This window comes from Mizuhopecten yessoensis, unplaced genomic scaffold (assembly GCF_002113885.1).
Source record: "Mizuhopecten yessoensis strain PY_sf001 unplaced genomic scaffold, ASM211388v2 scaffold11163, whole genome shotgun sequence".
NCBI lineage: Eukaryota > Metazoa > Mollusca > Bivalvia > Pectinida > Pectinidae > Mizuhopecten > Mizuhopecten yessoensis.
Window position 1 is genome coordinate 1,026,284 of NW_018408911.1, and position 16,708 is coordinate 1,042,991.

Here is a 16,708-nt window from a genome sequence, read left to right on the forward strand (position 1 = left end):
TCCTGAATGTTGAGCCAATAATTTAGAGGAATATCCTGAATGTTGGGCCAACAATTTAGAGAATAATATCCAGAATGGTGAGCCAATATTTTAGTGTAATGTCCTGAATGATGTGCCAATAATTTAGAGAGTAACATCCTGAATGTTGAGCCAATAATTAAGAGGAATATCCTGAATTTTGAGCCAATCACGGAGAGCAATATCCTGAATGATGAGCCAATAATGTAGAGCAATATCCTGAATGATGGGCAAATAATTAAGAGTAACATCTTTAATGGTTGGCCAATAATTTAGTGTAATGTCAATAATTTAGAGGGTAATATCCTGAATGGTGGGCCAGCAATTTAGAGAGTAATATTCTGAATGACAGGCCTATAATTTAGAGCGTACTATCCTGAATGGTGGGCCAATAATTTAAAGAGTAATATCCGGAATGATGGGCCAATAATTTAGAGAGTAATATCCTGAATGATGGGCCAATAATTGAAAGAGTAATATCCTGAATGATGGGCCAATAATTTAGAGCAATATCCTGAATGGTGGGCCAACAATTTAGAGAGTAACATCCTATATGGTGGGCCAATCCTTTAGAGTAATATCTTGGGCCAATAATTTAGTGTAATGTCCTGAATGATGGGCCAATAATTTAGAGAGTAACATCCTGAATGGTGGGCCAACAATTTAGAGAGTAATATCCTGAATGACAGGCCTATAACTTAGAGAGTAATATCCTGAATGTTGGGCCAACAATTTAGAGAATAATATCCTGAATGGTGAGCCAATAATGTAGAGCAATATCTTGAATGATGGGCCAATAATTTAGTGTAATGTCCTGAATGGTGGGCCAATAATTTAGAGAGTAATTTCCTGAGTGGTAGAACAATAATTTAGAGAGTAATATCCTGAATAATGGGCCAACAATTTAGAAAGTAATATCCTGAATGAAGGGCCAATAATTTAGAGTAATATCCTGAATGTTGGGCCAATAATTCAGAGAGTAATATCCTGAGTGGTCGGCCAATAATTTAGAGAGTAATATTCTGAATGACAGGCCTATAATTTAGAGAGTAATATCCTGAATGATGGGCCAACAATTAAGAGAGTAATATCCTGAATGGTGAGCCAATAATTTAGAGAATAATATCCTGAATGGTGTGCCAATAATTTAGAGAGTAATATCCTGAATGTTGGGCCAACAATTTAGAGAGAAATATCCTGAATGGTGGGCCAATAATTTAGAGAGTAATATCCTGAATGTATGCTTGACTGTAGGCCAACAATATTTGGAGGGTATATGCTTTCAATTCTCTAGGATGATTAAACAGAGTAAATTTTATCTTAAATTTGAAATATCTCGAGTTTGGCCAGATATATCTTTGAGTGAAATCACATCTATTCTTAATATTTGCATGGCCATCTTTTGAAAATAATTTTTTGACATTGCATTGCAAAATTAAACAACACTGAAATTTGGTCCAAGATGATATTATGATCCTGAACTAAGCTGACAATTTAATTGTAGATGTCTTCATTTCCACTTGTGTATTGCCAGGTAACATCGGGCAGTTTCTGTAACAGATAAGTCCGAGTGCTGCCCAGTTATTTTCCATTTAATCAAGGCTGGATAAGTCCCAGTGCTGCCCAGTTATTTTCCATTTAATCAGGGCCGGAAAAGTCCCAGTGCTGCCCAGTAATTTTCCATTTAATCAGGGCTGTTTAAGTCCCAGTGCTGCCCAGTTATTTTCCATTTAATCAAGACTGGATAAGTCCCAGTGCTGCCCAGGTATTTTCCATTTAATCAGGGCCGGAAAAGTCGCAGTGCTGCCCAGTAATTTTCCATTTAATCAGGGCTATTTAAGTCCCAGTGCTGCCCAGTTATTTTACATTTAATCAGAGCTGGATAAGTCCCAGTGCTGCCCAGGTATTTTCCATTTAATCAGGGCTGGATAGGTCCCAGTGCTGCCCAGTTATTTTCCATTGAATCAGGGCTGGAATAGTCCGAGTGCTGCCCAGGTATTTTCTATTTAATCGTGGGTGTTTACCCTAGCCAAACCTGTTATATTTTGATCCAGTTTCATATTTTGTCTCTAAGAATTTTTTCGTTCATGTCTTTTCAAAAAAATCTCACTCTCTATAGTGAATTGACCCTTCTGTAAATAATTGAAATGGGAATTTTGGACAAAAGTCCCAGTGCTGCCCAGTTATTTTGCATTTAATCAGGGCTGGGTAATCCCAGTGCTGCCCAGTTATTTTCCATTTTTCCACTTGTGTATTGCCAGGTAACATCGGGCAGTTTCTGTAACAGATAAGTCCGAGTGCTGCCCAGTTATTTTCCATTTATTGCCAGGTAACATCGGGCAGTTTCTGTAACAGATAAGTCCGAGTGCTGCCCAGTTATTTTCCATTTAATCAAGACTGGATAAGTCCCAGTGCTGCCCAGTAATTTTCCATTTAAACAGGGCTGTTTAAGTCCCAGTGCTGACCAGTTATTTTCCATTTAATCAGGGTTGGAATAGTCCCAGTGCTGCCCAGTTATTTGCCATTTAATCAGGGCTGGATAAGTCCAGGTGCTGCCCAGTTATTTTCCATTTATTGCCAGGTAACATCGGGCAGTTTCTGTAACAGATAAGTCCGAGTGCTGCCCAGTTATTTTCCATTTTTCCACTTGTGTATTGCCAGGTAACATCGGGCAGTTTCTGTAACAGATAAGTCCGAGTGCTGCCCAGTTATTTTCCATTTTTCCACTTGTGTATTGCCAGGTAACATCGGGCAGTTTCTGTAACAGATAAGTCCGAGTGCTGCCCAGTTATTTTCCATTTAGTCAGGGCTGGAATAGTCCCAGTGCTCCCCAGTTATTTTCCACTTAATCAGGGCTGGATAAGTCCCAGTGCTGCACAGTTATTTTCCATTTAATCAAGGCTGGCTAAGTCCCAGTGCTGCCCAGTTATTTGCCATTTAATCAGGGCTGGATAAGTCACAGTGCTGCCCAGTTATTTTCCATTGAATCAGGGCTGGAATAGTCCGAGTGCTGCCCAGGTATTTTCTATTTAATCGTGGGTGTTTACCCTAGCCAAACCTGTTATATTTTGATCCAGTTTCATATTTTGTCTCTAAGAATTTTTTCGTTCATGTCTTTTCAAAAAAATCTCACTCTCTATAGTGAATTGACCCTTCTGTAAATAATTGAAATGGGAATTTTGGACAAAAGTCCCAGTGCTGCCCAGTTATTTTTCATTTAATCAAGGCTGGAATAGGCCCAGTGCTGCCCAGTTATTTTTCATTTAATCAAGGCTGGAATAGGCCCAGTGCTGCCCAGTTATTTTCCATTTAGTCAGGGCTGGAATAGTCCCAGTGCTGCCAAGTTATTTTCTATTTAATCGTGGGTGTTTACCCTAGCCAAACCTGTTATATTTTGATCCAGTTTCATATTTTGTCTCTAAGAATTTTTTCGTTCATGTCTTTTCAAAAAAATCTCACTCTCTATAGTGAATTGACCCTTCTGTAAATAATTGAAATGGGAATTTTGGACAAAAGTCCCAGTGCTGCCCAGTTATTTGCCATTTAATCAGGGCTGGATAAGTCACAGTGCTGCCCAGTTATTTTCCATTTAACCAGGGTTCGATAAGTCCCAGTGCTGCCCAGTTATTTTGCATTTAATCAGGGCTGGGTAATCCCAGTGCTGCCCAGTTATTTTCAATTTAATCAGGGCTGGAATAGTCCCAGTGCTCCCCAGTTATTTTCCACTTAATCAGGGCTGGATAAGTCCCAGTGCTGACCAGTTATTTTCCATTTAATCAGGGTTGGAATAGTCCCAGTGCTGCCCAGTTATTTGCCATTTAATCAGGGCTGGATAAGTCACAGTGCTGCCCAGTTATTTTCCATTTTTCCACTTGTGTATTGCCAGGTAACATCGGGCAGTTTCTGTAACAGATAAGTCCGAGTGCTGCCCAGTTATTTTCCATTTAGTCAGGGCTGGAATAGTCCCAGTGCTGCCCAGTTATTTTCTATTTAATCGTGGGTGTTTACCCTAGCCAAACCTGTTATATTTTCATCCAGTTTCATATTTTGTCTCTAAGAATTTTTTCGTTCATGTCTTTTAAAAAAAATATCCCACTCTATATTGAATTGACCCTTCTGTAAATAATTGAAATGGGAATTTTGGACAAAAGTTGCGTTCTAATTTCATACAATTTGATGAAAAGATTTCAGAAGTTTTCATTTGACATCTAAAGCTCAAAATCAAGAACTATGGGTTGAGTTTAAAAAAACTGGAAATTTGTTTTCTACCACATAAACATGAAATTTGTAATTACCCATTTGTAAGTATACTTAAGTGCCTATAGTTTGACCTAAATTACCTAATTATATAAATTAGTCTGTTCTTTTATTTGCACATGAAAACATTTGTTACATGATGTACACTCCTTTTCATTTCATCACAGCTGATGTCATAGTTTCGAGACACTAAACAAGTGATCACAATTGTTAGTGTGATGTGGATTTATGTAGAAATTTGAGATGTGTGTACACGTGTTTCGACAAATCTGATTTATCCTAGTCAATTGCAAGGTAAACATAGCTTACTTGTCTTACGGGGAGGCTTTTAAAAGAATGTTGCACGTGCATAAATATCTAATATTAAATTGATCATGAACTAATGGACTATGTTGTTCCATTGCAGACATGGTCGAATAAATCCAATGTGCTTGAATAAGAATTTTAAGAAGTATAAAACAAAGACGATTAACATTCATACATCTGTCTTTATTGGTGACTTAGCTGTGTCTCCATGAGACACACACAAACCATTCATACATTACAACACATACACCATACATAACAATGGATGGCCAGCCCCATATAACAGGGCATTTCATTGGACCAATGAAAACAAACCCGACCAATCAAAGACAGTGTATTACAATGATATTGTTTATTCATGAAATAAAAGCAATTTTGTTCATTAATGATTAAAAACATCTCTAATTTGATTGGACAATGAAAATTATGTGTAAGACAAAGTTCACATCACGGTTGAAAATGGCAAAAACACTCAATAGTGGTGGCCAGAGTCAGCCACAGCGTTTCTGTGAGAGTATTATTGTAGTTTCTTTGGTTAGGCATCAAATTAATCTCACACAAACGTCCACCTTATACTTGTACCGTATTTTACCTGTAATAAACCCAGGGTATCACCTAGTACTCACAAAAGGGTTAAATTTGATACTAGGCATATTCTTTAATTAGAAAATTATTATCTTTATTTAAACAAAGTTTGATTAGAGAATTGCATTCCATATGTAAAATTTGTTTATTGGGAGAGGGGTGGGTCGTTTAAAACCCTGAGCATGGGGTTATTACAGGTAATCTATGGTAATGAAAATACTGTCAACAAAACTGTTAAAGGACATCTACAAATTAGATGAATGGTGGTTGTCAGGACAACTGTATTATTCCAGTAATATATAAATATATTATTTTTGTGCAAAACTGTATATAAATATGTGTGCTGATTTCATCACACAAAACCACATATTCATATACAACTGGTAGCCATATTTAAGCCCCCAAAAATATTTCAATATCTCAACTCCTAAATATATTATTGAGTTTTGTGTTTCACTAATTAATTAGTAATATTTTATGAAAAATTTACGGAAAGTAACATCTCAAACTAGCATTACTATATACCAAGTTCACCACGGACTGCTAGTGACCTAAGACCTGATTGGCTGACAATCGTTAAACGTAACAACAATTTGTGTTCATATGCAAAGTTGACTCTCTCAAGCTTCAAACGAGTACATCTGGAAATATCTAGTAAGATAGTCACAGTGTAGAAAATAAATATGTGGTCAAAACACATGTAGAATTGGTTTGTCAACAACGATACAATGAACGGGTAAATATATATATAGAAACTACATCTGTTATAACAAAATCCTCCGTAGATTGCTGATTGAGAAATAATCTTATCTTCCTGTGCACAGAACTTAGCACTGTGGACAGGCACCAAACTTACTGAAGGAAAAGCCAAGCTTACTCCACCAATGATACTTAACGACTTCAGTTTACCCTGCCCACTATCAAGTGGTTACGATTTTCAGACCTGCAATATTTTCCTTTAATAGTAAGATATATGTGCTATACAGTTTAGGACAAATATTAAAAATTCCCCCGTCCCCTTAAAGCTTGACTGCTGATTGATTGTCTTCTGCATGTAATACTGACAATAAGTTTGTAAAATAATCATTTTTCTCATATACACTATTATTGCATTATTTGTCATTTGGTTACATGTTCTTATATTTCCATCAGATAAATGCCATCATTTATCAGAAATGTTATAATGCTTAGTGTTTTTCCGAAATAAAATGGTGATATTTATCAGAAAGCTTATATCAACAAAGTTAAATGAAATATTTTTGAAGTTAATCATTATTATCAAGCTGGCTTAAGAAGGCTACCTTGATTTCAAGAGTTGAATTGATACAGTTTCAACCTTATTTTATCATTTAAATAAACTTTTCAATATAAATGAACCTTTTTGTACGAACTTGTTAAATATATACATACCCTTAATTCATTCATATACACAGTCATAAGCCCAAAAATATATATGCTATTAAACGTTACTCTCAGGAAATTCATTATATTAGTTCATGCAATAGATGCAATTGTCAAACTTCCCGTCTCAAGTCTTTGTAAAATTACCATTCGTACAATATACAAAATGCTTTGGCCATTCGCAAAGGAATCTGCCATTTAACCATGTAAAAGAAGAAAGAAAATACTTTAATCTTTTTTAATTCTTTGGTATTAACCAGAGGTTTTGAGTAAAAAGACTTTAATATAAGATTATATAATAAAATCATTTTATGTAATACAATAATCATTAAAGCTTAAAAATATCATCAATTGGAAATTTTAAGTATAGAATATTCTTAGAGGGACCATTATATTACATGCTGGAGAGTCTAAAAAATCTGTAGATCTATTTGGGAAGGACTGCCGGTGCCCCATTTTTTTCCAAATGAAGCTGTGTTATTTGGTTCAATTTCCAGCATATTTTCTTTACAAAGCTATTTCGCTGATATTCATCATGACAGACTATTTTTCTATTCTGTATATTTCGTACAGAAGGTATGGTGAATTAACTAAAAAAGTTTTTATATTAGAGTAAGTATAAGTGTTGGATGCTGATATTACTTGATTGCATCGGTGAAGAATATTTAGGAAAAGTACAAATACATTATCTCTCTGCTTTGCCCATAAACAGCATTTCTGAACAAATTCCATACGAGGTAAAACATAATATAAGGCCCCCCTTATGATATAAACTCAAGGGCAGGTGTGAACATTTCTTGTTTAGGGTATAAACTACAACATTGGCTTGTCACAGCCTTCTTACATGACATCAGTACACAAAATACATCATCACTTTTCACATTATTCTTCAGAAACACTCACTTCTGAAGATAAAAAGAATCAACTTGACACCTTCCCCAACAGAGGCACATATACAAACAAAAACCATAACGATCATGATATGGATTGTTGCTGGGTACATGATGTGAAAATGTTACGAATAGTCTCCGTAAATTAAAGTGTACAATCAGGAGATGATATTATGTTGTAGCCACGATAAAGGAATCACGACACTGCCATGATCAGAGGATGTCGTCATGGTGATGACAAGGGCAGGTCACTCTGTTGTCCAGAAGGATATGTTGTCATGGCAATGACAAGGAGTTATTCTAACGGTCAGTGGATGGTGTTGCAGCAATGACAAGGGGGAAGTCACTCTGATGAACAGAAGATGATGTGCAAGATGTAAAGCACCATGTCTGGTAGTAACACCCTCAGGACACAACATTAAGTATGTGAGCTGGTCATGTCCTTCCAGAAAACCTCTGTGTGAAGTCATCAGCCATTTAGTCAATAACAACATTTTCATAAAAAACAATCACATACCACTTTGTCCATTGTGGGTGATGGTTGAAGGGGAGGGAGGCTGGGGAGGGGCAGGGCCTTGATTAGACTTCCACACATGTTGGATGGGTCATATATATAGTATGACTTGGAATCTCTTGTTGAGCGAATGTATCCTTGCAGTGCTGTACCAGATCGCTATGGAAACGTTCAGTACAGAATATCGTAAGGTGTATAATAATAGGGAGGAGGCCTTGAACTGGTACAGTACAAGGCAAAGACCATGGAAAATCCACACTACAATAACATGGTTTGGATTACATCCTTTTTCCAAGTGAAACATGTTCCTCAGTGATATCCCAGTTCAGCTCGGTATTCCAGGCACATAGCATCTAGTTCACACCACAGCAGTGACAATGAAGGCTGTGTAAATAGTCTCTTCATCACCTCTAACCGAACACACTGCACCAATCTCCTGTCAATATGTCCCAGCATGCACTAGTAATGTATGTAGCAAATACCAAATGGGACGAAGCAAGGTCCAATAAGACTATAGTCGTCCCATTCTAACACCATATACAGTGTTGCATCCTGAGTATTCATGGTCAAGTAATGTTGATAGCCCTGTCTACAGTCCCTGGGACTCCAATGAGAATTCCGCAACATCCATCGTAAATATTGAACCAACAAGGCAGTAGTGTTTGACAGTTCAAATGCCTCACAGACTCTGATAACAAGAAACAATGGGTTCTCCCAAAACTATTCACTCCTATCTGTACACAACCTTCTGCCTCTCAGAGTTCAATAGAAGCATATCTGAGTGTGTCTGTTTGTTCGCACAAAAATGACCAGGCCTTTCCATGTTTACAAGAAACAGTCCACCCATATATCCATGCACAAATTGTCTGCATCTCCATATTTTAACAAAGAGTATGTCCATTTGTCAGTGCACAAACTGCCTGCATGTCCTTGTTTTAACAAGAGTATGTCCGTTTGCACACAAACTGTTTGTGTTTGAGAGAGTTTGTCCAGCTGTACTCTGTGAGGACACCGTTGGGCTATATGATAATGCTGGGTTAGGTAGTAATCCTTTGTTAGAGGTAGTTGAGTTCCAGCGCATGATTTAGGGCTGCTATGTCGGAATGGTTACTCACTCGCCAGAACGGGAAATTCATCTACAAAAGACAAACAGACAGACTTCAGTGATTTGTTATGTATATAGAATAAAAGCAACTACTGTATAATGATCCCAACAGGACATATCATAATTACTTCACACTTTCACAAACTCTGTACAGGAATTTACATCATTATAATAAAAACATTTACTCCTATCGTTCACATCTCTACAACTTTTTAATTTCACTGGGTAATCGTTTGGAATCTCCAGAAAAAAAGTCTTCTGTATATAACTTTTACAGAATCACTGCACAAATTGTTTGCGATTATTTTCTGTTTTTCGGAATTAACCAATTAGCACTGCTGTTACATACCTGCTTAGCTGCCTGCTCTTCATCTCGACCATCACCAACGACGACGTATGTACATTTCCTACCGAATCGGGCTACTATCCTGTCAATACAGCTATCTTTGCCTGAAAAATAACCATATCCATTGATTACCATTACTGTAAATAGACTTAGTGGTGCGGTAATTAAACTTTATAAAATAACTTCTGAATAAGGTCAAAATTGTTGTTAGATCTACAAAACAATGGTGTAATGGAGGAATCAGATAGACCTATTTCCTACAACAATACAGCTCAATGAAGATTTCATATATATACCCTGAAAATAGCTCACAGGAATAATTTACAGATCAAAAGTTTCTGTCCTTTTTCTTTAACGTAACAATGTTTCACACGCACTATACGTAGTTAACCAGGGCCCGTATTCATGAAACCGTTCTCATGCTCAAGCATGGATTCTGTGCTCAAAGCAACTTTCTTGTAACTCTCTTTAATCATTTCAAATGATCAAAAATTCAAATGTAAACATAGAAACATCATTTGGCTTCAAGTCTCTTCACAAGGTTTCCAAATCATTGACAAAACGGTTTCATGAAATCGGGCCCTGGAGTCTACCTTTGACACAGGAGAAACCTTGGCGATGACTTACCTATCTTTGTGGCGCTGTAAATGTTTTCTATAGAGAACACTCCCCCCAGCCCGTAGAGAAGAACCTTGGCCATGGCTGGTACTAGCTGGGTAGTCGTCACCAACACATTCACACAGTTTGACCTGAAACAAATATAAAACAGATTTTCAAATTCACTCTATATTCTATCTTCAAATAAAAATTTCATAACCAAACTGAATTATATGGGTATTATTTAGAAATAATATTTGTATTGCAAACACAAAGAGATGTTCATAACAAAGATATTTTTTGTTATTTTGCATGCAAGGATAAAAAGGACCGGAACTACACAATTGATAATTTCTCAATGATATGAAAAATACCATTTTTTTATTTTGTTAATTTCCTTTTAAGAGCAATACAGTCTCTATGTATAGTGAGATGATGATCTGCAGCAATTCTCAAGTTCTAGAGTAAGTCATTAGCTTTGTGTCTCAAGTTGATGAGAGTTAGTGATTCTAGCGCTTTAGTTTTAACCAGTAGCCACGTCATATCGTAATAGTTTATGCCAATAGCATTTTACTCTGCTTTGATGATTGCTTCTGATTCCAGCGTTATAGTTTTAGCTAGTAGATATGTACCATGAGTTGATTATCAGTAGTGAGTCAAGCATTTTAGTGCAAGTAAGTAGCTTCGTTTCTTGAGTTACTAGCCAGTGTAAGTCAGTAGATACGTACCGTGAGTTACTAGCAAGTGTAAGTCAGTAGATATGTATGGTGAGTAACTAGCCAGTGTAAGTCAGTAGATATGTAGCGTGAGTTACTAGACAGTGTAAGTCAGTAGATACGTACTGTGAGTTACTAGCCAGTGTAAGTCAGTAGATACGTAGCGTGAGTTTCTAGCCAGTGTAAGTCAGTAGATACGTAGCGGGAGTTACTAGCCAGGGTAAGTCAGTAGATACGTAGCGTGAGTTACTAGACAGTGTAAGTCAGTAGATACGTACCGTGAGTTACTAGCCAGTGTAAGTCAGTAGATACGTACCGTGAGTTACTAGTCAGTGTAAGTCAGTAGATACATACCGTGAGTTACTAGCCAGTGTAAGTCAGTAGATACGTACCTTGAGTTACTAGCCAGTGTAAGTCAGTAGATACGGAGCGTGAGTTACTAGACAGTGTAAGTCAGTAGATACGTACTGTGAGTTACTAGCCAGTGTAAGTCAGTAGATACATAGCGTGATTTACTAGCCAGTGTAAGTCAGTAGATACTTACCGTGAGTTACTAGCCAGTGTAAGTAAGTAGATACGTAGCGTGAGTTACTAGCCAGTGTAAGTCAGTAGATACGTAGCGTGAGTTACTAGACAGTGTAAGTCAGTAGATACGTAGCATGAGTTACTAGCCAGTGTAAGTCAGTAGATACATAGCGTGAGTTACTAGCCAGTGTAAGTCAGTAGATACGTACCTTGAGTTACTAGACAGTGTGAGTCAGTAGATACGTAGCGCGAGTTACTAGCCAGTGTTAGTCAGTAGATATGTACCGTCAGTTACTAGCCAGTGTAGGTCAGTAGATACGTAGCATGAGTTACTAGCCAGTGTAATTCAGTAGATACGTAGCGGGAGTTACTAGCCAGTGTTAGTCAGTAGATATGTACCGTCAGTTACTAGCCAGTGTAAGACAGTAGATACGTAGCGTCAGTTACTAGCCAGTGTAAGTCAGTAGATACGTACCGTGAGTTACTAGACAGTGTTAGTCAGTAGATATGTACCGTGAGTTACTAGCCAGTGTAAGTCAGTAGATACGTACCGTGAGTTGATGATTTGTAGAGATTTGAGTGCCAGTGTAAGCCAGTTGTCTGTCATTGCCTCAATCTCCTGGCGTAGCTGTAACCACTGTTCCCGTTTCTGTGGACCAATCAGACCTGCCGACACAAAATAACCAGGTTACATTTATTTTAGCCGGCAAACTGAATTCAAAACTATATTATATTAAAAAAAATCAGCAAAGATGGAAATCTGCCATTAAATGTAACATTCATATATCATCATTGGTGATTGTTTTTGCTTAAACTTGTAAAACAAATAGCAGCATATTTATTTAATTACAGGTTATAACAACCACAAATCTGTCAAAATATAATTCTGATCAGGTTCAATGCAGGGCCTTGATGATATAGGTTTTACAATGAAAACAAATCAAGATTGTAAGTGAGCCATGAGAATCATACATATTTATTTGGGGTATTTTTCTTTCTTAAAAACAGCTGCAATTCTATTGAACAAGATGTTTAATCAACTGCATGGTAATCAATACTCAAAACAGTTCTAATGCACGTACCACTAAACTCCACTGTAATTTACCTGTGATAAACCAGTAACTGTTATTAAGCCCACCTCCGTCCCCATCGGCCATAATTTTTAAAACAAATTTTACATATTAGGGACATATCTGAAAAAGTTCTAATTCAAATTGACAAACTAGTTAAAAAGTCATACCATCCCAAATTTGTAATGATGTTACCCACAGGCCTATCACAGGTAAAAAGTATGGAAGCAATCTGATTGGACAATTAATTATCTCGGACAAGAAATGATAGAGTCGTACCTCCCACATTATTCCTGTAACTATTATACATTTCCTTAATCCTTCTGTATCTAAAAGCTAGTTTTCTCATCCAATCGACTCCCCCTCTCATCCCTGCTAGTATACTGGGGTTCGTAGCCGCTGCATGGAACCCATCAGCCGCGAAGTTGTATGTGCTGCAGAGAAAGAGAGAGAAAAGCGGGTGAAACACAATTCAATCATCGTACCTCCAACATTATTTTGGTAGCTACTATAGATCTCCTTCAGCCTCCGATATCTAAATGCAAGTTTCCGCATCCAGTCTACCCCGCCCCTCACGCCCGTCGCCAGGCACAAGTTAGCGTTGGTTGCTGCGGCCCGGAAGCCATCTGTTGCGAAGTTGTAGGTACTGTAGGGATAGAAAACCTCAGTTTGACTTCACATAAATGTGTGATATCCCGTTACAAAGCATTATAATGACAATTCAACTATTCATATCTTCAAATTAATTCCATGTACCCTCTTAAATACATAAAATTTTGCTAATAATTTCCCTTGATGGTTTTCGCACCACAAATATTAATAGTATGGTGAATATGTATCTAACTTGACTGATTCCTCCTCCTAAAACCACCGATGTTCAACACTAAAACACTGTGACCTACACTCCACTAAATGACCTCGGTAACCCACAAAATGGCCGCCGTCATATCAGCCTTGTGCATCAACAACATTGTATTGCACAAAGCTAGGCAGCATAAAAGACTAAACATTTAAAAACACAAAAACTTGAAGAGAGACAGAGATGTTTCTCCGAGATAGTACACTTTTAGAAAGCCTCATTTCTGTACACAAATCTTCGTCTTACAAAACCATTTTGTTCTGCAACATAAAAGTAAAAAAAAAAAGTTCTTTTATAACTATTTTGTATTTAAATATTACCACATTGTCGTGTGGGAGCGTTTTGTCAAAGGAAAAATTCTGTTTTCATACCAATGATGTACCCGTGGTAGGGGATTGGATCTTTACAAAGACACCCGTTTGTAGCTTTAATGTGAATGGGATTTCCTTAATTAGGTCCTAGACAGCTTAGAAAATTAAAATTTCCACACTTCATAGCATGTTGTCACTTAGTTTTACTGGTCAACAACAAATTCAAAACATTCCGGAAATTTTACAGATTACAGACCACTTGCTGAAGTGTGGAAAATGGACCATCAATACAAGGTCTACTGCCCTGAAAACGGAGTGGAGCACACATCATTTCTTGTCCATCATTGTCTATTTCACTGATGGAACTCCGCCCCCCAAATAAACCAGCAAATAGCCAACAAATTCTGCGAGGAAACTTGTGAAGGATAAAAACAGATAAAAAGGAAATAAAAAATATTAGCTGAGATTACAACATCTGCATAAAACCTGCCTGCATCTAAACCTGTAAAAATCCCACAAAAGAAAGGCAATAAAAAGTAAGACATTTTGGAACGCCAAGCCTGCTTATCAGTACCAGTTCGCCCTAAGGTTATCAACCACTGCTTGTGATCGTTTGAAGTGTTCACATAGGGTGTATTAGAAACTTGTGAAAGAATTAATCATAATTGCCCAGTGCTGTTCAGGCGAGGGAAAAATGTTGTCTACATCCGACTTTGGGTACGTATATTTTGTAGTGGCATGATGGACGAGTGGCATGCCTACGCCTAAGTATGCAAGCTTCCTCCAGCCTGATCAGACTCACAAAGGCAGTCAGTCAGTCAGGTAGGACTGGGTCTTCTAACACAAAGGGGGACAGCATTGTTACACCAGTTATCTTCCCAACCTAACAATTAGACCACTCCTTCTATACAGTTCCAAAAATACCACAAATTATACTCGCTTAACATGACAAAAAAAGTAACATTTTTTTGCCCATAATAGACTCAGTGTTTTTTTTCTTTTCTGTATAACCCTTTTTAAATGACAGTGCTTTTTTCTCTGTCTAGATTTTTTTAATTCGCTTTATTTTGTTTGTTTTAAGCTGAACATAAATATTGAACAAAAACTAGTTTCCTTATTCTATGATGTAAACAAGCTAACTTGTGGAATTTATCAGTCAATCAGTCTTACATAATACACAATACCTCGTTAAATATTCAAAAAGCCTGTTTAAATTATTTTTTCTGATAAAATGTTGGAAAAATTATACATCCTATACACATAAAATGAGAATGAATAAAGATGAGAATGAAAAATTGATGACGTGTTTCAGAATGACATTACAGTATATATTAAATTGTTTTGTTATTTGTTTGAAAATACATATTTAGATATATATTCTGTATCACTGGATATGTGACAAACATGTGGAAAGATATTTTTTTTATATAAAGAGCGGACCTATCCTGTCACCACTGAAGGTTCATTAGCTAAAATCAAACTGTATTTCCTGTAAACAATGCTTTATACATCATATCTGAATTTAAACTGTTTCCATCCTTTAGGATTGAAACCAGCAAATACTTAATGAAATATTCAATAGTATATTGCATTATAGAATACATCTTGTTTTAGATTGGATGGACGGTATTTCATATTTATTAACAATTTTGCTCCTAATTACCAACTTCCCTTACTGTATCAATGGTGCGCTCAACATTTCTTAAGTATCCTGATTTCCAAACAAGAACATTAAAAAATAAAATAATAAAAATTCAATAAGGAACTTTTAGAAAGAATTGTAGAAATAATTTTGACATTTAGTAAAAGCGATAAATCAGATTTGTATATAAATGTACATTCACTGTTTAATAGCCATCTTGGGAATCCGACTTTAGCGGAAGAGCTGTGAAGCCCTGTCGGTGACTGTCTCCATTCTGGGTGGCTATACTAGTAATAATGAGTCCTTCAGGGCCGCAGGGTACGATAATCCATCATACACCCGCCTGCACGATGGCAGTCTTGGTGCGCTGACATTTTCCATTTATACAAGTAATATTGCCAAAGCCACAAACTAATCTATTAAATCTATTATTCTATCATTTTCCCTACGTCTCAGCTTTTCTTTTTTCCAACAGTGTAAACAAAAATTGGAGAAAAATGATTAATATTCGGAGAAAAGAGAAGTTTTTCTATCTTCCTCACATAAAGACTGACATTTATTTGTTAGCGTGAAGCTAGGCACCGAGGCATTCTACAGTCTCTGTCATTGTACGGTAATGAATGGTGTTTATCTATGCAGTCACTTACCTCAGATCCTGACCATTGTCGTCGGAAGACACATCGTCTATATGGACCTGGTCACACTCCTGGAAAAAACAAAAACATACGAAAATATTTTAATATGTAAGAAATCAAGTTTTAACAATTTCAAAAGCCTTTATATCAAAATTTACCTGTGTAGCACACTCAAATAACATTGATGTATAAAACGCTGAAATAACATCTAGGTATAAAACAATTAGATGTTCATAGTGTAATAAACATCTGCAGTCTGGTAAAAAGCTTTAAAGTAATTAAATTAGATTTACAAAAGATAACAACAAAATACTCCCACAAAAATAAATCTATCGGGACAACGACAACCGTAAATTGTTTTCCCTGTTCCACGATTCTAAACATATTAAAAATTCTGTTCATGTCTTGGGATATTTTTTGTGTTGGCTTTGTAGATTATTGTCATTTTAATTCGCCTTTAAACCAAGTCGGTTTATGACTTGAATCTGCCGCTTTTTGTGCAATATAAGATACATTAATTCTTCAATGAGGAGATAATTAAATGTCATGTGTCACTTATAAATCACGAAGACGTCTCATCAACATTTTGAGCTATTTTAAGCTGTTCTTTAATTTTCTATGCTGAGACGTTAAATAAATAAATTGTGTACAATGAATCTCTTCTAAATCAAACACCACCAGAGACTGAAATCAGGTGTTTTCACGTACCAAAGATTATATACAGGATTACATGTAAATTCAAAAAGACGGACCTAGATTAAGTTCTGGTTAATACAGGTGTCCATATCATACAGGTTTATACTGAAATGTAAATAGATTGACCTAGATAAAGGTCTGGTTTATACAGGTATACAGATTATACAGGGTCATATAGAAACGTATACATTGGAACCTAGTTGAAGGTCTGGTTTATACAGGTAAATGTATACAG

General features: G+C 36.6%; 1 protein-coding gene across 8 annotated transcripts in view; it reads right to left on the reverse strand.

Moving 5' to 3' along the window:
- Positions 1-4,743: 4,743 nt before the first annotated feature.
- Positions 4,744-16,708, reverse strand: part of LOC110467159 (eyes absent homolog 1-like) — a 156,617-nt gene continuing 144,652 nt past the window's right edge. For 7 of the 8 annotated variants that reach the window (XM_021524115.1, XM_021524114.1, XM_021524113.1 and 4 more), the window contains 6 exons: positions 15,790-15,848; positions 12,816-12,976; positions 11,812-11,926; positions 10,050-10,171; positions 9,426-9,526; positions 4,744-9,107 (listed from right to left, as the gene is read on the reverse strand). In XM_021524115.1, the coding sequence (XP_021379790.1) occupies positions 9,027-9,107; positions 9,426-9,526; positions 10,050-10,171; positions 11,812-11,926; positions 12,816-12,976; positions 15,790-15,848 (639 nt within the window). In that variant the 3' untranslated portion in view covers positions 4,744-9,026. Of the gene's footprint in view, positions 9,108-9,425; positions 9,527-10,049; positions 10,172-11,811; positions 11,927-12,609; positions 12,765-12,815; positions 12,977-15,789; positions 15,849-16,708 lie in introns of all 8 variants that reach the window. The other variant, XM_021524112.1, reaches the window with a different exon arrangement.